Source organism: Furipterus horrens, unplaced genomic scaffold, assembly GCF_987537825.1.
Source record: "Furipterus horrens unplaced genomic scaffold, mFurHor1.1.pri manual_scaffold_6, whole genome shotgun sequence".
NCBI lineage: Eukaryota > Metazoa > Chordata > Mammalia > Chiroptera > Furipteridae > Furipterus > Furipterus horrens.
This window is the reverse complement of record NW_028327176.1, coordinates 163,892,882-163,913,641: the sequence shown is the minus strand read 5'-3', so window position 1 is coordinate 163,913,641 and position 20,760 is coordinate 163,892,882. Positions and strand designations below refer to the sequence as shown.

Below are 20,760 nucleotides of genomic sequence, written 5' to 3'. Positions count from 1 at the left end.
ACAGGCTTTAGGTTTACTTCTATATGTATTTATTCCATGCACATTGCCTGCAGATTCTGTTTAAATACTTCCTATGAAAAAAATCTGACTTATTTAAGCTGAGTGCCACCAACTGAAACCACATTTTTAGTGACCTTTGGCTAGAATGCCAAAATGTTTCCATCCCCTTTCCAGACCTAAGTAAGAGACAATTTATTTTTGATAAACTAGTATTTATTAAATAATAAATTTTGTAATCAAAAAGAAAACGGGATCAAGACAAACGTCAAACTACAAGGACTAGACAGCAAAGTCTATGGGAACGCCATGAAATGTGTTAACAGACAAGGTTATGAAACATTAAGTTATTAGGTGTTTTCTTTACATTTCCACTTCAGTAACTTTACTATTAATTTTTGTCTATTTTGAAATCCCAAATTCACATGTATTCTCACATTAAGCTTCCTGTTAAAACTGATACCAGGCATCTCATAGGTGCCAAATTTTAGTTAATGGTTTTAAGTCAATCCATGCAGAAAAGACAAAATGCAAGAGTCTGATGGGACCATTACTGCACAGAAAATACACACACCTGGCCAAAAGAACTGAAGAAATTTTTTTAAAACTATAAAATAAACAGACCTCAAGAAAACTGGGTTATTACTAAACAACTCACCTATTAACACCCAAGTTCCTTATATTAAATAAATTTCTTGACAGACATGTTAGACATTTTAATTACAAGTCTACGCTTCCTGTTCCCCCTCCCACACCCAACTCCCAAAATGTATTACTAGGGATGAGTATAATGTTATGAGGGCAGAAATTTACAGATAACCATTTTAACCTTGAGCGTGGAGCTGAAGACTTTAAATTTAAACTTCAGTTACTGTGCACTGTCCATCAGGCCTTCTAGATCTGACAGCGGTACTCACTGTTGCACCCCCTGCTAATGATCCATCAGTTCCTGATCGATCTGATCGATCAGATACTGTCTGGTTTGCATTAGGAACCAAAAGTCTCTGTTGGGACAAGGAGTGTTGTGCAACAAGCGCTGAAACATCCTCACTATCACTACTGGCATCCGATTCAGTTTCTTCAGTGGAAGTGTCTGGTGCTGGTACCCTGCCTGAAGATGGTAATTCACGATCTTCTTCTCCTTCCCCTCTATGACTCCTTTCAGCCAGGCTATCTCCAATGAGTTGTAAATGAGCAAAAGAGTCTTCCAGAGAAGTGCTTGCATCAGGGGATGGTGTTGCGGGGCTTGTTAACTGACCATCTACTGACGTCAGGGGCCTCGCAGAAGATACTAGAGGCTGAACAGAAGCTCCACTCTGTGCTGATACACTGTCCGCTCCATCAGCCGAGCTCTCTCTAGCTAGGTTTACAGTATTAGCATCACAGTCCAGCCTAAGTCCAGCTACTCCCTTCTTTGGTATATCTATTATATCCCGCTTAATTTTCCTGCGACGTCCATGTTCATTTCGCCTGTACTGAACCATATTTTCAAGATCAGCAACATACAGAAATCCAGCAATCAGCATTTCAGTGCTCTTTTTACCTTTGGAAAAAGCGTCTTCCAGCTCTCTACTAGTGCGTTCATCATACTGCCACCACCCGTTTCTTCCTTCGTAATACCATGCATAATCCCCATTCCCTCTACTTGCTGCCTTGAGTTCCTCTGGTGACAGTAAGGTTGGCTTGTCAAGGAAATCCTCAGGAATTTCTTGTCGACAGAGGGCACATCGCTTTCCAAGCCATGAAGCTCCCTTTACACACAGATAGCAGAAAACATGCTTACAAGGCAGACTGACTGGGTGAACACATGTTTGCAGACAAATGGCACATTCAGGGACAGTTAGAGAAGGTGCAGCATTAGAACAGGACTCATTCGCTTTCCTGTTCGTAGGAAGCATGTTTACTGAGTGATCAATTTCACCACAGCCAGCCATCCTAAGAAAATGAAAGAAAATATATGTATTAAAATCATGTTTTAACTTTTAACTCAACAATTCAGAGAAAACTTATAAAGCACCTATCATATGCAAGCCACGGACTACACAATGGGGATACAAAAATGAAAATACAGGAAAAAACTCTAACTTGTGTAGAAAAATCTTTTTGGTTTGTATGCTTTTGATTTTTGCTTGTCAGGAGGCCATAAGGCTCACAAATGTTTAAGCCAAAAAATCCCCAAAAACTAAAGTACAGACAGATTTTAAACAAATATACCATTTTATTCAGTCACCGACCTTGTAAGATAGAACTAAATGCAAAGATTTAAAAATGTATATAGTCCATACCAGACTGACTTTGACGATCAGTCTGAAGAGTAGTTACAGAAACAATGGCTGAAAGTAACTCAAATGACAATTACAGAAAGTGATGATTTTATAGTTTTTTAGGATAATACTGTGTCAACTTTGCAAATATTACCATATGTTAATATACTTTTGGTACTTGACAAGTATACCATATGTAATTAAGACTAAAGCTGAAATCCCAGAAGTTCCCTATCCCTACTGCCAATCTGAAAACACAGGTTAAACCAGGCACTTCATTCTCCTCCATGAAACTCTCTTTTAATGGCCTCTTTTTGTTGCTGTGACCTCTTTCTAAACCATATGCTGTTCTTGCTGTACTCTTTCAAGATGATCTCATCTACTCTAATGGCTTCAACTGTTACCAATATACAATACAAATGATTCACAAATTGATTATCACCAGCCCAGGTCTCTCTCCAGCCTCAGATCTATGTTTCTAATTGACTACTTTAGATCTCTTTGGATGCCTTGAGGCACAAAAACTGAACTCAAGATGTTTCCTCCTTATTTACTCCTAAAAGCACCCCCAGTGACACCACTATCCAACTGCTTTTTCAAGCTAGAAATCCATACTTGAAACTGCCCTTTTCTTACCCTTTCCCATCCAAAATGTCAGCAAGCCATCACTTTATCTCCTAAATATCCCCTGAATCATCTACTATCCAGCTCTACGCTTCCCTAGCCACCAAGTGAACATTGTTTATTTAATTAGTGTGTATGCCTTTAAATTCGTTCAACTTTACCTCTTGCTTAAAAAGTTGATTTTAGGATAAAGACCAGGATCTACATGCCCGGAATGGTCTGGCCCCCAACTCCCATGCCAGCCTCACCTCACCTGACTCTTCCCCTCGATCGGCCTTCCAGCTACACTGGCTACTCTCTCCAATACTAGCTTTCCTCTGTATGGAACATCTCACTCACTGCCTCCCAAACCCTCCATGGGCACACTACTCCCCATCTTATACACCTCTTGACAAAGCCTCCATGACTAGGTCAAATCAACTTTTTTTTCTTTTTAAACTGTTTACTACCATGCACTTCTCATTCCTAGTACTTAACGGAATTGCAGTGTTACACTTACCTGTGTGATTATTTTGTTAATGTCAGTTTCTCCATAGGTAGGTGGGCTTTATAAGGGCAGAGACTAGGTCACTTTTGGCTCATCTCTGTATTCCCATACAGGAGATGGCAGATACATACAGAACACTCAAAAATTTGCTAAGAAAACAAATATGTTTTCCCTAAAAAAAAAAAAAAAGAATATATCACATTATGAAATAAGTTTTAAGGGATTTTATTTTAAATAAGTTAGACCAGCTGACTGATACTTTTTTTAGGTGCTTACTTATACATACCTTTAGAATGTGTAAAAATGCTGTCAGTGCACTTAAAGGTCAGCCCTGAAGCAGCATACTGACAACTATATAATGAAAAATTGCAGATGGCCAAGGGAGAAAGGATAACTTGAATAAAGGCAGGTGTTATACAGTGAAACCAACAGTAGACAATACATCTAAAAGCCCGAGTGTTGGTCTCTCTATTACTTACATACTCTTAGGCACGCAGTTAAACCCTTAGTCTAAATTTCCTTACCTGCATATCAGAGTGTATAAAACTTAGGTGAGAATAGCCAAAAAAAATGCTTTGTAATCACTAAAGCTCCACTGATGTTACAATCATGTAAGACCAAGGGAGAAAATGACATGTATATCAAAGTTGCCCTGAAGAGGAAAGAGAGGAAAAAAGAAGACAAGATTTGTCAAACTGGATGTATGAAGCTTATGCACTGACATAAAACTTAGGACTTCTTTATTGGTTCAGATAAACCTTTATTACTCAACTACTGTGGCCCATGTACAATGTGGAGTATTGACAGATCTAAAGATGAATAAGCAAACATACATGTGAGCAAGCATATAATCACAACAGGGCTTGATTCCTGCAGAAATAAAAATGTGTTAGATACTTATTAGAAGTAATAATGATGAGTGAGAGATGACAGGATGGATATAGGTTAGAAAGTATAGGGTGCAGAGGAGGCTGGGAGTGGAAGAGACTCAAGGCAGACATGTGCAAGACACTGAGTCAAATAATGGATAGAAAAGCAGGGGAGGAAGCTGTAAGATAATCAGAAGACAGACTGATTAATTGTAAAATTTTAAAAAGAAAACAGAAGTCTGGTAAAATGTAAACAAAACATTGAAGGTGTAACTTGGACAAATGCCATACTTAAAAAAAAAAAACATAATTTCAAACCCTGCTGTATTTAAGTAAAATTGACCCCAAAAGTCAATTTTCCATCAGATGCAGTTAGCTTATCTATAAAAAGTTTTCAACCTACAACATTACTCTCCACCCTGCTTAATATGATCAATATCTTATATAATCCTTATTCTTGTATGCATGGATAAATCTATATAATTTAAAAATTAAAAAAAAAGAAAGCAATTACAACCATCCTAGGGGAAGGCATGAACTGTAAAAGTAACACACTTATACAACTATTCTGTTTGAGCAGGAATTCTCATTAGAATGAAGTTAAGTTGGATAAATTTCCTCAGAAAACAAACAACAGACAGCTAACACTTCATTATTTCCCCTGAAGCACTTTCAACTACCTATATGCCACAGCAGATTTGAAATTCTGATTCTGTTTAGCTCACCAACTATACTGTTAGTCTAACTAAGAAATGGAGAAAAAACTTAGCGAACACATCTTACATTATTCTTGATGAGGCATAAACTGAAGATAAGATAAAACTAAGATATAGGACAAGATAAAGACAAAGCAACCCAAACTACTAGGCTGCCTAAAAAACATAAGATATACTTCAAAGTTATTTGTATTACCATTTTAATCTATCCTACAAAGTCTCTATTTTGCATAGTTTCAATGATCTTCAAATAGGTCAGAGGCTAACGTGTGCAGAGGGTCATACTAATATGTAGATAAGAACTCCCCCGCCCCTTTATGTAGAGCAAGGGTTTGAAAAAGAGACAGTGCTAATCAGAGAGGTATTCCGCAACTAATAAATATCTTATGAAACTTGGTGGTTCTTCAAAAAAGGGAATCTATTTCCTGGTTACTAAATTAATAATAATTTAATATGTAGAAATTTGGAGTAAAGTTAGTCTGCTAAAGAACATAACAAATATATAACACTCATTTTCAAAATTTTTTTTACTGAATTGGTAATGTGATATTGTAACTTTTTAAGCATAAATTTCATTCTTCTTATTCCCACAGAAAACTTAAGGGATATGGATAGTTAGGGAAAACCACTAAGTACTTAGTTTTGTTTAATCTTCTTGAAGACAACTAGTCAAAAGGTAAAATGACTATAAATAAAAAAATGTCTTTAGCTTACATAGTGCTGAAGAACTTTTTAGACAGCAATAAAAACTGCAAATATTAAAAACCAGATTTTTTAAAGTATGGGCTCAGAATCTAATTATAAACACAAAAAAAGGAACAAAGAGTAAGTTAGCATACTACCTTTTGATAAGTCCAGAGCTATCAAAAATGAATGTCACTGTCCGTCCCAAAACTTGGACTATTTTCAAAAGAAAAAAATTCCTCAAATCTTTAGCCCTCCTAGAAGATAAAGAGTCTGAAGTTTAATACAAGTTAAAAATGAAACTTTCAAATTTAAATTTAACAATTACCATTCCTTAGTCCTCTGAACTTGTCATACTGTACAGTATCTTGGAAGTGCTGTGTTTAATCTCTGTTGTGTTTGTTGATGCATTATTTTTATTACATTAAAGTATAACTACTATCATTTGTTGTGTAATGTGTGCCAGGTATTATTTAAAGCTCCTTACATCTAATCCTCACAATACCCTAAAATGGTTCCAATACTCATTTTTCAGATGAGGCAACTGAGACACAGAAAGCTCAGGTGACAGCCCAAAGCCACAGTCTCAGTTCATAAGCAATGAGGCCAGTTTCAAATCTAGGTGGTCTGAGGTCACAGTCTACACTCTTAAATGCTACAGAAATTGCCTTGAAACTAATTATGACTACCCAAATAGAAGAGCCACCATCAATAATGTTAGGAAAGATAGAGCTTCAAGCAGTTACTAAGGAGTTTCACAAAGTGATAAAAGAATGAAATTTATATCACCTGCCTCAAGAGCTCTGTCACTTTCATATTTCCCTTTACTCCCTTTCCATTTTGAACAGAGAAAGTATGTGAGCATCTAAAATACCCACGGCACTAGGAAGGAGATGCACAATACTTGCCATCAAAGTGTAGAGGCAGATAAGTTAATGAGCACATGCATTACTTACTAGTTTTACAACAGGCATAACAGATACCAGGGAGCACAAAGAAAGGAATGGTAACTAACAGGGAGGGGATGAATATATTTTGAATGGATGAAATGTACTAGGCAGGAAGTGCTGTTAAGACCTTGTACATTATGCTGTCTTAAACATTTATTCCAAATTCCAATGATTCTTAAATACTTTTAGGTTACAGACTTACTAAGAATTTGATGAAATCTTACATATAATTTCAAGAGATTCAAGAATCTCTATAAAGCTGTTCTACCTAGAACCCCTAAGGAGGCAGAAGGAATTTACTGAAGGGTTTTATGTTAGGAAGTGACAGTCAAATTTAGTAATTTATGAAGATCATTTGGACAGCAGTTTGAAAGAAGACTTGGTGGCATGGGGCAATACCTGGATTACTCATTCCTTATAGTAGTCCAGGTGTAAGATAATGGGAGGGAGGTTGCAGATGTAAGGTTCCAACAACAGATTATGACAAATAGGAAGAAAACAGAAATAAAAACACCTGGTTATTAATGAGTGGTGGTACTATATCCAAGATACAGAATTTGAAGAGTGTTGTCTCATATAATAATTCTGAGATAATTATAAAGTTGCCAGATGAAGATGGATAGAAGAAAGCTGAATTTACGGGACTAGTACTCCAAAGAAATCTAAGCTGAAAGAAGTCTGATGAGTCACCAATACATACATGGTTCTTGGAGACATGAAAATGGATTGGTGCCCAAATTAAATTTGTAGAGACAGCAGACAAAAGGGCCAATCACAGAACCTTGTGTTACCCCAACATTTCTAAGTGAGGAAAAACATGAGGGGGAACCCAGAAAAACCCAGAATTATTTTCTGGAGGTGGGCCCCTTGTAGTACAGGCTTCCCCCACTAGGTGAGTGTTCTAGGAACCCATCTGTATCAGTGCACCAGCTGGTGTTGTTGTGAGAGGCTTCAGTGAAATATTTTGAAGACTCAATGCGTTTGCCCATTTCATGATGGGTGATTTAACAGCATACCTGCCCATACCATGCTGAGAGTTCAGCAGTTTTTGCCTCAAAACTGCATGACCCCCGTGCCCCATCCTGCCTACTCACTGACCTGATCTGATACCAAGAGACTTTTTTTGTTTCCCTGGATGAAAAAAAGTCCTCAAAGGGAAATGCTTTGCCAATGTGGAAGAGGTGACACAAAAAATGGCAGACACACCAAAAGATATCAAAACTGATGAGTTCAGAAACTGTTTTGAGCAGTGGGAAAAAGTCCTCATAGGTGTATTGCATCAAATGGAGGAGTACTTTGAAGGTGACTTGTAAGAATAAATATATAATTTTTTATAAATAAATCTGGGGTTTTTGGAGTCTCCCCTTTGCAAAGGATATAAAAAATGGTCACAGAGGAATAGGGAAGAGAGACCACCACCAAAGCCATGAGGGGAGACACTTGCAAAAAGGGAACAGTCAAGCAAGGAGAGGACTTATAAAAGTTACTCTTCAACTCAGGAAAATCTCCACTTTTGTAGTGAAAGATATAGTGCATAAATTGCAAGCACCACACACTGGTTAGCCATTTTGCTTTCCCAGAGATCATCAAGCCTATGATCAGTAACTTTTTACTCAGCGATGATGTCTTATTTTTCCTATAATAGCCAACAGGCTATTTATAAAACTCCTCTAACCTCTTAAGAGATATCCTGGACCCCCTTATCATTACGACATCAGATAAAAATTAGTTCTCAAAATTTATCTTTATTTTCACTTTTCATTATCATCATTCCTCTTGGATCAGGATAGGGCAGTGCTAGTTTTTTCCAAGATAACTCCTCAATTTCTGGTGTTAGAACCATCCCAGTTCCTCCAAAATTCTGAACAATATTCCTGCCTCTAAATTTTAAATTCAACTAACATGCTAAGTCTATGATGGCCTCCTTCAGACTAAATCTATATGATCACATTGACCACTGATTTCTTTTTCTAAGTTTTTTTTTAAGGTTTCATTATTTATTTTTACAGAGAAGAGAAGGGAGGGAGAGAGAGGGAGAGAAACATCAATGTGAGAGAAAAACATCTATCAGCTGCCTTTCATACAAGTGTTGACTGGGGACTGAACCCACAGCCCAGGCCATGTGCCCTGACCAGGAGTTGAACAAGTGAGCTTTAACTTTGTGGGAGTTTGCCCAACTAACTAAGCCACAACAGTGAGGGCTCTTTTTCTAAAAGTCCTATTCTTCATTTTCATGATGGTACTCTCTTCCAGTTCTCCTATTTCATTTTCTCTGTCTTATCTAGCTTCCCTTATATACCAGTATTCCTCATAAAGGCTCTGTGGGTGACCCTATTTTCACATTACATTCTATACCTAGGGAATCTACTGAGTATTTCCAACAAATATGTATACTTACATGACTCCCAACATCTAATACCCAGAACTGTTCCACCTAAGACCTATATTTTCAATTGTGTATTCAAAAAGTCTACCTCTGTATTCTCCAGGTATGTGAAACCAAACATAACTAAAAACAAAATAATCTGCCTCCCTTAAATCTGTGTCTTCTTCCTTTGATCTTTATCGTATAAAGAACTTTGAACCATCCTCACTGCTCCCTTATTCCTTGGCCATTCTCTTTTCTATGACAGAAACATCTTTACAATGTGTTCCCACATTCCCAAAGCCTGTGACCCCAATTCTGTGCCTGGACATACTCTTGTACAGAATATTGACCTCCCAGTTGACCTCCCTTGACTTCAGCCTTTCTTCATCTTTTCTCAGTTCAATAATGTCTAATTAAATCTTCTCTCCACTCAATTTTTAATAGGTTTCTACTGCCTACATAATCTAATGCAAATTCCTAAGCAGTGGCTTAAGTACACTGACATAGCCTTCAGAATGATATAGAATTAGTTCAAGTCCTGGTTCCACATTTATTCTCACTACATTGACCAAAACAGCATTTCCCAAGCTTCTCTAAGGGTAAGAATAAGCTGGTGTGTTCTCCCCTGGAAATCTAGACTTAACTGGGTTAGAATCTAAAAACTTGTCTTTTGTTTAATAAGTGCCCCAAGGGAATTAACTCAGAAATGTGGTAAACACCGATAAAAATCATCTAATTCTGCTACTTGACCAGTAAATGAGGCTACTACTATTTTTCACAGTGATTAATTTCAATAATCCACGTAAAATATCAAGTAAGAACATGGCAACATAGTAGGGGCTAATCAAACATGCATTCATTCCCTTTATTAACTTTAAAGTCTCTCTCTCCCACCCCACTTTCCTACTTAGGGTGGCTTCCTGACTCCCCTACGATGCCTTGACGTTTAGGCAGCTGTGCCTTTCCTCATTCCCTTGACTTGAAAGACATTTCCTAATTTTGATTGTTAAAATTCGATTGATTTTTTAAGATCAAGCCAAAAGTTCTCCTATTCACTCTGAACCCTTAAGTTGCGAATAAATGCTCTTAGTTCCAAAAGCATTTTATTGCTACTCAGTATGGCAGTTCTTTCTGTTTAATTATTAATTTTATATTTCTGTCTCACTTACTAGACCATAGTCTAAGTCTTTTGACAGCCAGAACCTAGACTATAGGATTAAAAAATAGATAGATAACAGACAGACAGATAACATGAATCGTTGGCAGCCATCCGTCTCGAGAGACGATGGTGTAGCTTCTTAAGAGTCTATCTGCACCGCCGAGAATGGCTGTGCAGTCTGACTCGGGAGTGACACGGTATCTGTCTCCTCCCGTGTTGAATCGACATCTTGCGATGACGCTGGAGTGTCCTCTCCAGTGAAGCTGAAGCTACAGAGCCTGGGCAGGGTGATATGGAGGGTCTGCTGTTGCCCATGCAGCAGACCCCCCCTCTCTTCGCAGCTGAAGGGTCCAAGGGAAAGACGGAGTCAATACAGCTTGGCTTCAGGTGCGCCGCAGGAGTTGCCGGTGTTGACTACAACGTCAAACCGCCTTAGGGACTCCGGCTCCGGATTTTCTGTCGGGGTTTACTCCCTTAGCCTTTCCCCTGAAGAGGTATGCCGCAAGGCAGCGGAGGTTTTTTGGAGTCAGAGTTTTCCTTCTCTGATGTGCCCTGACTGGAAGATCGAACCAGCGACACTTAGCTCGCAGGCCGACGCTCAATCCACTGAGCCAAACCAGCCAGGGCTGATAACATGAATAGGATTAAGTAAAAGATATATTTGCCCTAATTGCAAAGAAAAATGCTTACTGATTTCATTTTTTATGAAATTTTCAACACTAAGAATGATATGGTCCCACTTTTAATGAGTGTATTTAGTCAAAGCATCATATTGGAAAAGTACATGGCGTGGTTGTATATCGAACTAGAAGAACATATGAAATAATATGCACGAGTCACTTTTTTGTCCAGTATTTTAAACACTAACCACCAAGATTGCAAAAGTCAGTAAAATGTTCACTGCATTTTTCATTAGTAAAATCAAGCAGGACAGTGTTCATATTAACTTGGAAGATGTAAGTATGATGTTGATTGTATAAAAATGTTTCATCCAGGATAGAATGAAGTTCAATATGGGCAAGATTAAGGTAGTGTAATGTTTTACAGCATATTTTAAAAGACTAAATGATAAGAAAACAACTAGTAAAACTGGGGATTAGAGGGAATTCAATGTAAATTAAAATGCAATAATGTATCAAATTTTTTTAAAAATCACTTGAATTTAGCAAAACAAGTTTTTAGTAACTAGTGTGTCATAACCCATAAGTCCCTGTTATTTATAAAAGCTGATACCGTCTACCTAGCTTGGTTATTTAAGTAAATAAATTACTATGTAAAGAGAAAGAAGAACCTAGAAGAAATTGGGAGATCTTTCTACTTTGGCCTTGTATGAGTAAATTTTCTCTCTTCAGTTTCACTTTTTAGAGACTCTTACCTATGAGATTTTGGGGAATCTACATTAGGAATAATTTAATATAAGTAAAATTGCTAACTCAATAAAACATCTAAAAGTCAATTTTGTAAAATTAGAAATGACAGATATTTGATTTATTGCACTTTATCCCAGTATACTTAATTTACTGTAGCTTTGGAAAAACCATGATGCCATACTTACATATCTAATATAGATCCTACAGACGTTTGTCACACAAAAAAAGACATCATCTTTACCACCAGTCAGCCAGTATGTAGTATTTTCTCTTCCACTGCTGGATCATCCTATGCTGCAAAAGAAAAAAATTCAACATCAAGTTCTCTACAGACTAATTAAGATCAACAAAATTATTCAATTATGTATGATTCTTTCATTTAACATAATTCAGTGGCAAATTTCAAGACAAAGATACCTGTTTTTACCACTGCTATTCAACACTATACTAAAAGTTCTAACCAGAGCAATTTGACTTGAAAAGTTATTAAAAACTATACAAATTACTAAGAAAGAAGTTAAACTACCTCTGTTTGCAGAGATAGTAAAACTATATCTATTCTTTATACAGAATATCCCAAAGAATCCACAAGAAAGCTACTAGAGATAGTACACAAATTCAGCAGCAGGTTACAAGTTCAGGGCACAAAAGTCAGTTTTGTTTTTATACCTTGAAGTCAACAATCCAAAAAGGAACTCAAGAAAACAATTCCATTTATAATAGCAGCTAAAAGAATAAAACACTTAGGAATCAACATCACCAGCCGCTGAAAAAAATTAAAGAGCAAAATAAATGTACCGACAACTAGAGTTCATGAATTGGAAGAGCACAAAGATGATACTACCACTCAAAATGCACAGACTCAACATTCTTCTAAAAACTCCAACAGCCTTTTTTGCAGAAATAGAAGCGCCAATTCTCAAATTGACAAGGAACTGTGAGGGGCCCTAAACAGCCAAAACAATCATGGGAGAAAAAAAAAAGAACAAAGCTGGAGAACACACATTTCCTGATTTCAAAACTTACTACAAAGCTACAGTAATCAAGACAACGTTGTATTGGCATAACAATAGACAAATGAGGCAACAAAAGAAGTCCAGAAATAAACCCACATATCTAAGGTCAACTCATTTTCAAAAAGGGTGCCAATTCCATTTGGTAGGGAAAGAATAGCCTCTTCAACAAACGCTGGGACAATTGAATTATCACGTGCAAAAAGTGAAACCCAGACCCCAACTTCACACCACATACAAAATAAACTCAAAATGGATCAATAACCCTGACATAACAGTTAAACCATACAAGTCTTAGGAGAAAACATTAGAGGTAAATCTCCATAATCTAGAATTGGCAACAGATTCCTAGATGTGACACCAAATGCATGAGCAAAAGAAGAAAAAAAATAGATAAATTAGATTTCCTCAAAATTAAACCTTTCGGGCATTAAAGGCCACTGTCAAGCAAGTAAAATGACAATCTACATTATGGGAGACTAGATCTCTAAAAAGGGCTTAATATTTAGAATAGATAAAGAATTCCTATAACTCAACAACAAAAATACAAAAGAAAAAATTTTTAGTGGGCAAATGACTTGAATAGACATTTCCTCAAAGAATATTCAGAAATGGCCAATAAGTACGTGAAAAGATGCTCAACATTATTAGTTATTAGGAAAATGTAAATGAAAACTGTTAAGTACATGCCATTTCAGATCTCTTTGGATGGCTATAATTTAAACAAACAGAAAAAGAAAATGAGCACTGGTGTGGATGGAGAAATTGGAACCCTTGCATAGTGTTGGTGGGAATGAAAAAGGGTGTAGCCACTATGGAGAACAGTTTGATGGGTCCTCAAGAAAGTTAAACATAAGATTACCATTTAATGAATCCAACAATTCCACTCCCAGGTATATATCTAAAGGAACTAAAAACAGGGACTCAAGATACTTGCACATCAATTTATATACGTTTGCACTTACATGAAATATTAAAAATAGGCAAATTCAAAGACAAAAAATAGATTAGAGGTTACCAGCAGCTACAGAGAGGGTACAGTTTTTGTCTGAGTGATTAAAAAGTTGTGGAAATTTACAGTGGTAATGGGTGCACAACATTGTAAATGAAATTAATGACACTGAACTGTAGACTTAAAATGGTTAAAATAGTAAGTTTTTCATTATTTATATTTTACAGTAATAATATTTTAAGTGAAACAAGTTCTATATAGATAAAGTAGCCCATATAGTCATCGCCTTCCTACAAGGAGACAGTGTGTGTGTAAATAAGCTCACACACATAAACAGCTCCTGCTAATCTATGTGTGTCCAAGTTTACAACACTTGGGCCAAACTTCTCAAGATGCCTCCGGTCCAGAAGATCCACAGGCACCAACAAAACATCATGTCATCAGTCCTCTTTCTTCTCATTTAATACTTCCTCCTTCTACTTCCCCATGCCCAGTGCAGAAGGCAGCATATTACACAGAACTTGGAATCAAGACACACAATGAGTGAAGAAATGATGAGCCTCACAGCAACCCCAAGAAAGGAGAAACCTGAATCTCCTTTCAGTTCCATATGCCTCTCATAGTGTGGGAATCTATCTCACTAAAAAATCTGGTATGTCAGTGTTTAAAGATAAATATTTTCAATATGATACATGGCCTTAAAGTACAAGTTAGCTTATCCCACCAAATGTTAAACAAAATAACAATGTTTCAAAACTAGATAGTTTTCAAAAGTAACTGACTAAATAGGGTTTCTAAGTAACCTTTTTGTTTTATTCTGACTTTAGAACTTAGTCTTTACATGGTATGAACTACACTGTCCTGATTTCCCCTCCACTCAACCCTTTTTCTTTACCCTCTAGGTGCCTATAACTTCAAGGGCACCACAGAAGACTCTTACTCAAAACAGAAACTGCCCTTTTTCACACAAAGGACAGGAGGAAACATTCTACTATTCTAACATCATTCCTCTTAACAAAATACTTATTCTTTGAAGTCTCCACCACTGGCGATAACCACCAATAGCGGTTCTCTCGAAGGCAATGACTTAATGTTCTCACTATCAGTTATTCTCTTCAAGCTAACTCCTGATACAGCACTATGAACCTATTTAAATATCCCTGGGAATGAATCATCCAACACTGAACTCAGAGGTTCTTAAACTTGCCGCACTGAGACTGCTTGTTAGAAATATGCATCCTCTGGCCCTAACCCTAGAGATTCTAGGCCAACAGACATGGGTTGAAGCCCAGGAATCTCACTTCAAGTGATACTGATGCAGGTAGTACTTCATACACATTCTGAGAAACACTGTCCTCGGTTTCTAATTCCTAAAATCCTAAATTCAAAGAACTTCACCCCCTTCCTCCAGCAACAAAATATGATGGCTACGTTTGCCACCTACTACTGCTGCCTCTCTAAAATCTTGTCTCATTCTCAGATCACAAGCTCTGGTGCTTCCAGATCACTCACTCACTCATTCCCACACCTGCTCTTTAATTTCATGGGGACTTCCAGTCTCTTGACCACCACTTTTCCTTTATCCAGTTCCCGATCTCGTTTTCTTTCCTGTCCTATCTAGAGCTCATTTACTTGAACTGACATTTCTTGGATGAATGAAAAGCTAACTTGCTAAAATAACTGTTGAGAGAACTAAAAGATCAAAAATCTAAACTTATTTACTCACATATCACAACATTTGAGTTCTAATTGTGAACAAGGCACCAGCCACAGAAAATATAAAGATATCTAAGTTCTAATCCTTTCTTTAAAGAACTTAAAATTTAACAGTGGTAGTTACTACATTTATAAGATTCAAGCCACCATTACATCTTTTGATGAGCACAAGATTTACCCTTCTATTGTTCACTGGCAATGAATTCTCCAGAATGCAGATAAAAATCCATGGGAAAACACATTTTAGTAAATCTTGCAAGTTACGGTAACTTTTCCAACTTCTATATCATATGGATAATTTCCAAAGTAGACTCTAAATGAATAATAACCAAGAGAAGGAAAATGAATAGAAATCCATGTAGTAATCTAGATATTAGTTATGCAAACTGTGATCCCCAACCAATAATATCAGCATTAGCTGGGAGTTCCTTACAAATGAAAAATCTGGAGCCCCACTCCACACCCACAGAATCAGATCTTCAGGTGATTCACATGCATATTAAAGTTTGGAAAACTATTAGACCTTTATCACTAAATATTTAAAACAACCCTGTGAGATATGACTGAACCCATTTTATAAATGAGGAATCCCAAGTTCACAAAGATTTAACCCAAAATCAATACTGGGAGATGGCATTCGGACTCAAGTATCTTTCAAAACAATCTTTTCTTCAGTGTACTATCTCAGAGAAAAGGTCTAGAATAGCAATATGTAACAGAAATATGATGCAAGCCACATATGTAAATTCAAACTATTAGCAGTATTATGAACAATAAAAAGAAACAGGTATAGTTAATTTTTTAAATGTATTTTATTTAACTTACTATATTCAAAACATTACCATTTCCATATATATTCAATGTCAAGAAATTATTAATGTGCTATTTTATATTCTTAAATGTCTGTACATTCTCTCAAATGCAGTGTGCTTTTTACATTTACAGCACAATTCAGTTCAGACTAGCCACATATCAAGTACTCAACAGCTCAATATGACTTAGTGGCCACAATATTGGACAGTATAGGTTTAGAATATCTTGCATATTAACAATTTTTTAATACACAACTAGCTACTTACTACAAGAATCTTTGAAGAAAGAAAATGAACTTCATGTTACTCTACCACACTTTTACTGGCACAGATAAAAAAACAAAATTGCCTATTCTGTTGTGATAAAATCTGACAGATTTAGGTAGTCCCAATTCTGCCAAACTGATCCATTAACTCCAACCTCTGCAATTTACAATACCAAATGGGCACAGAATAAGGCATAGAATGTAATATTCAGAACTAACATGTAGTAGCCCTCAGAAAACTTCTACATTTGAAACCAAAGATTTTTTTTCTTTAATGGGGGTGGGGAGGGAGAGGCTTTTACTTTCAACCAAAAATAGAATAGTGTAATTTTCAACCAAAAATAGAATAGTGTAATTCTAACTACAGGCCAGAAATAATCTGGCGAACATAAACAATTCAAACATACATAATTTCTGCTGCAATTAAGGATTTATAAATTATACACCAAACTCAATACAATTTATGGATCACGATTAAGTAAAACTTCCACAAAATCTTGCCATGTAAATACCAATGAGTTAATGGGTTAAGATTCCTTCCGTAGGCGCAAAGCTATACAGAAATGGTTAGGAAGGTAACATAAAAAGCATAGGAAGAGAAAAGATTTAAACTAAATTAGATATTTCTCTCCAACAGTTCTGAAGGTAAAAAAGTGACATCGACATTTAAAAATGTGTGAGTTTAGAGATCATCAGTGAATTTAAATCACTTACCCACTCAACCAATTTTTAATAACTGAAAATAAAGTAATATTGTATTATTTATAACTTCTGGCCACTCAACAAATTTACACTCCTATTATTTGCTTAAACTTATCTTCTCTGAAAATATCTAGTATTAATTACAATTCCACTTTTCAAGTCAGTCACAAGATTAAAAAAAACTCAAGTTTCTTTTTCAGATGGTGGATTTAAATAAAGATCTTTTTAAAGAATCAAAGATAAACATAAAATTAGAGATTTGAAGACTTCCTGTTTTTCCAATTACTAATACAACAAAAGTTTCTACTCTTTGTTTATTCAAAATGTATAAACAGGAATATTCAATATAAAAGCTATCAGTGACAGAAAAGAAAAATACTTCAAACCTTTGAATTCTGGGTATATGAAGGAGGAGGGAGAGAAGAAAAAGAGGAAGAGGAAGAAGAAAAGGACCAGTAAAAGAAGGAAGAGATGTGTTGTAATTTAGCATATACATCTTTTTATTTCTTAAAAAAAAAAGTCCCAAATAGAGATGTAACGAAATGCCCTGATGTTTCCATTTTTAGTTCTCCCTCTCAGACCCTATTAACCTTTTGAGTGCCATGCGTAATTGCTAAAATCTGTGTAATGACAGGCTATTTTGTTGCGAAATGCAGAGTTTATGAAAAATGTCTATAAAAACATTATTATTCATAATAATTTGCTGAAAAAGTTATATTAATATATAACCTGAGGCACACACAAAAAAGAGAACAAAACATAAAATATGCATTATTCCATTGTTATTTATATTTATAGCCATCGAGAAGAGTCACTGGGGGCGATGCTGGCACTTTTGGGAAAATTTGTCAGCGTTGCTCATAGCAACGTTGGCACTCAAAGGGCTAAATCAGCTTACAGAAAGCACAAGTCATAATGGGAAACAAAAGTGTCCTATGAAAACTCATTTCAACTACACAGGGTACAATACTTTATTTTTAAAAATAATTTCCCTTATTGTATAGCCCCTTAGAAAACATTACTGGATGGCTAGCTATAGCCTTCACAATCTTCATACTCGAACATAAAACCTTCACATTTTCAGCCCTCAAAACAGGCTTTGCATTTTAACAAAACATGAGATGTGAATGTGAACAAATATTGTCTTTTAATCTAACCAAATAAATTTCAAAACCTGCCGTGATTCTGTAAATAAGAAAGGCTCTGCTAATCATCTGCGCGACCTTAGTCAAGTCATAACTGCCATGTATTAGTTATTTCGTCCTACTCTATACTTCGGTACTTCTAAATTCTAAATACTTTAAGTTTTGTTTTAATTATCCCAAAAGACACTAAATAGTCCATAAATAAGTACAAGGGGTTACAGCAGAATGTTAAGATGGTTTCCATACCCACAAAGATTGCTTCTAATCCAACCTGTTTTTCATAAATTCAGATTCCCTAGGCACAATGAGATACCAGGCAAGAGAATGGAAAAGGTTCAGCACCTTGTTACTACACTAGGAAAAAAAAAATTCAAATATCCAACTGACAGCGTGTCACATGTTTCATGCTAGCAAATAACTAATACATAAAATAATATTATCTAAGCAGACCAATATCATGAACAGATTTAATACTATCTTTTTCTTCTGCTAAATCAAGAAATCATTTTTGGATCATTAAGAAAAAAACTGCCCCCTTCTCTGGTGAATCAAGCTGGTAGGAACTGAAACAAACTATTTTACCAGTTGATAGATGTCTACCTTCCTTTTTTACTTGTCTAATAGCCAGCTCTCTAGAAATATAATTTCCTGAAAATTATAGTATTACCAAGCTTTTAATAAAAACAGTAAATAACAAAAACATTCAAATAGCCACTGTTATTTTCATGTTGCCCACAATTTAGTGTCCCATTTGAAACATAAATTCTAAATCAAAAGATTGGGCTTAACAAAATAGTTCAATTTGAGGTATACAAAACTAAAGCAAACACATCCAAAACCTATTTCTAGAGTGGTTTTCACTCTCCTGATTTCTCTTTTAAATTATATGTACTTGACCTATTTTCATGTGTTTTTGGAACACCCAGGTACTCATCACAAACAGTATCTGCTGGTCACAAAAACATCAAAGTCAGTATTATAAATCCTATTTGTGCAGATCATTTCCTTCATGTGTCCTAAATATCATACCACATCTTTTAAAAATCTAATTATAGATGCACTTATGTAAAGAGTCTTAAGTCTTCCGAATTCTCTGTGTTGCTTTCAATGCCAATTTATACTTTCACATCCTATTTAAAAGTAAACACGGGGGAGGGGGCACCTGAAATGTCAATCATAGAAACAAAGCGTTTTCTAACATTTTTTGTTTTTTTCCTCAATTCGTTTCACTATTACAAAAATGTTACTTAAAATGTACGTACTTTCAAAAACTTGCGAAATAACTGCTCAGTAAAATGGCATTTAGGAAAATGAAATAAAAACACAGACGAAAACGGATACGGAGGGATAAAAAATCTAGTTGCCAGAATGTGTTCGTGTAAACTCAGAACAATTTTGCAGCCTTTCTCAAGAAGCCTATGGAAAAGTAAAATAGGGACAACAATGGGAGACCCGTCCTCTTTCAGACGGGATGGGGAGTAGGGAGAGAACTCCGACACCAGCAACCAGAAGAACAAAGCAACAGCCTCCGCTTTAAGATGCACTGAGGTTTTGGGCGCTCAGCCGGTAGAGATCTCTTAATTGTTCCGATGCTTTAATCATCATCAAAACAACTCAGACCATGCAGCGCTGGGCTTAACCAGGACAACGTAGGGGTACTACTCTTCGTGTCAGGCAAGACCCAGACACTGAGCAAGGGAAGGGGGAGAAGGAAGAGAGCAGCAGCCAAAGACACTCCGGAAAAGGACAAAATGCAGGGACGATATGTACATCCTGGCTGCGATCTTACCCAAGGCCCGCTTAGAGGCCTCCACACGGGAAACAGGGAACACCCCCAAACCATGGGCGTCCCTAAATCTGAGGCCAGAAGGACACCACTGCCCGGAGAGTCGAGAGGGACCTGGCTGCCACCGAAAGCAGTGACTAAGACCCCGGCGGAAGAGGCTGCGCAGTCATGGCCGCTGCTCCGCCTCTCGCACCCAGACCGTGACCAGCTCCGGGCCGTCCACCAGGACAGGGGCTGCGGCGGTCGCTGGCAAAGCACAGCCCGTCACAGTCTCCTTGTCTGCGACAGCAGCCACGGTGGGGGCGCCGGAAAGGGCTAAGCTGGCCCAGCCCATCCAGTCTCGGGGTGGGCAGCGGCTGCCGCGCCTGCCCAAGGGCGTCCCCCTCCGTACCGGCCCCTGACCCCGCCGCCGCCCCTCTCAGGCCTGGAGCGCAGGGCCGCCCCGGAGCCTGTCGCGGTTGGGCGTGACAGCGCGGGCCAGCACTCCTCTCCCAGAGTTAGGACCCCGGAGTGGCTGACTTTCACCCTGCCCCCCGCAAGGAGTTCACCCCGGACTCCCACCTCTCCGGCCACAGCCCGGGCCGCCTCGCAGCCTTTTCTCCTCGGCCTCGGAGCCCGCAGCGGCTGGGGACGCGCGCAGCCGTCACGTGACCGCTCGTCGCGTCGCGGGGGGCGGAAACTGCGCTGCTGCGCAGCCCGGAGCTTGCCTCCGCCCCGCCCAGCCCCAGCTCGCCGGGCCCTCCGGGCGCGCTGCTGGCCGCCCGCAACCGCCTGCCTTTGCGGATGTGCAGCTTCACTGTCCGGGTCCTTCTAAGTGGTTTATGTTTTGCTGTAGTTGTAATTGGGTGCCGAAGACTGAAAGAGTGCGGGTCCCGCAGAG

At 37.6% G+C, this 20,760-nt stretch overlaps 1 protein-coding gene across 3 annotated transcripts; it reads right to left on the bottom strand.

The window, feature by feature from the left end:
* Nucleotides 1-522: 522 nt before the first annotated feature.
* On the bottom strand, nt 523-20,540 carry RNF146 (ring finger protein 146). Of its 3 annotated transcripts, XM_090280646.1 has the most exons (4): nt 20,442-20,540; nt 11,674-11,782; nt 3,385-3,544; nt 523-1,932 (listed from the first exon to the last, which is right to left on the bottom strand). In XM_090280646.1, exon 4 carries the CDS (start codon nt 1,929-1,931, stop codon nt 855-857), a length of 1,077 nt encoding a protein of 358 aa, XP_090136772.1. In that variant the 5' UTR covers nt 1,932; nt 3,385-3,544; nt 11,674-11,782; nt 20,442-20,540; the 3' UTR covers nt 523-854. The 3 variants fall into 3 exon arrangements, with proteins under 3 accessions (XP_090136772.1, XP_090136769.1, XP_090136770.1); XM_090280643.1 differs by lacking the exon at nt 3,385-3,544; XM_090280644.1 differs by lacking the exon at nt 3,385-3,544 and having other exon boundaries at nt 11,674-11,777.
* Nucleotides 20,541-20,760: the final 220 nt, after the last annotated feature.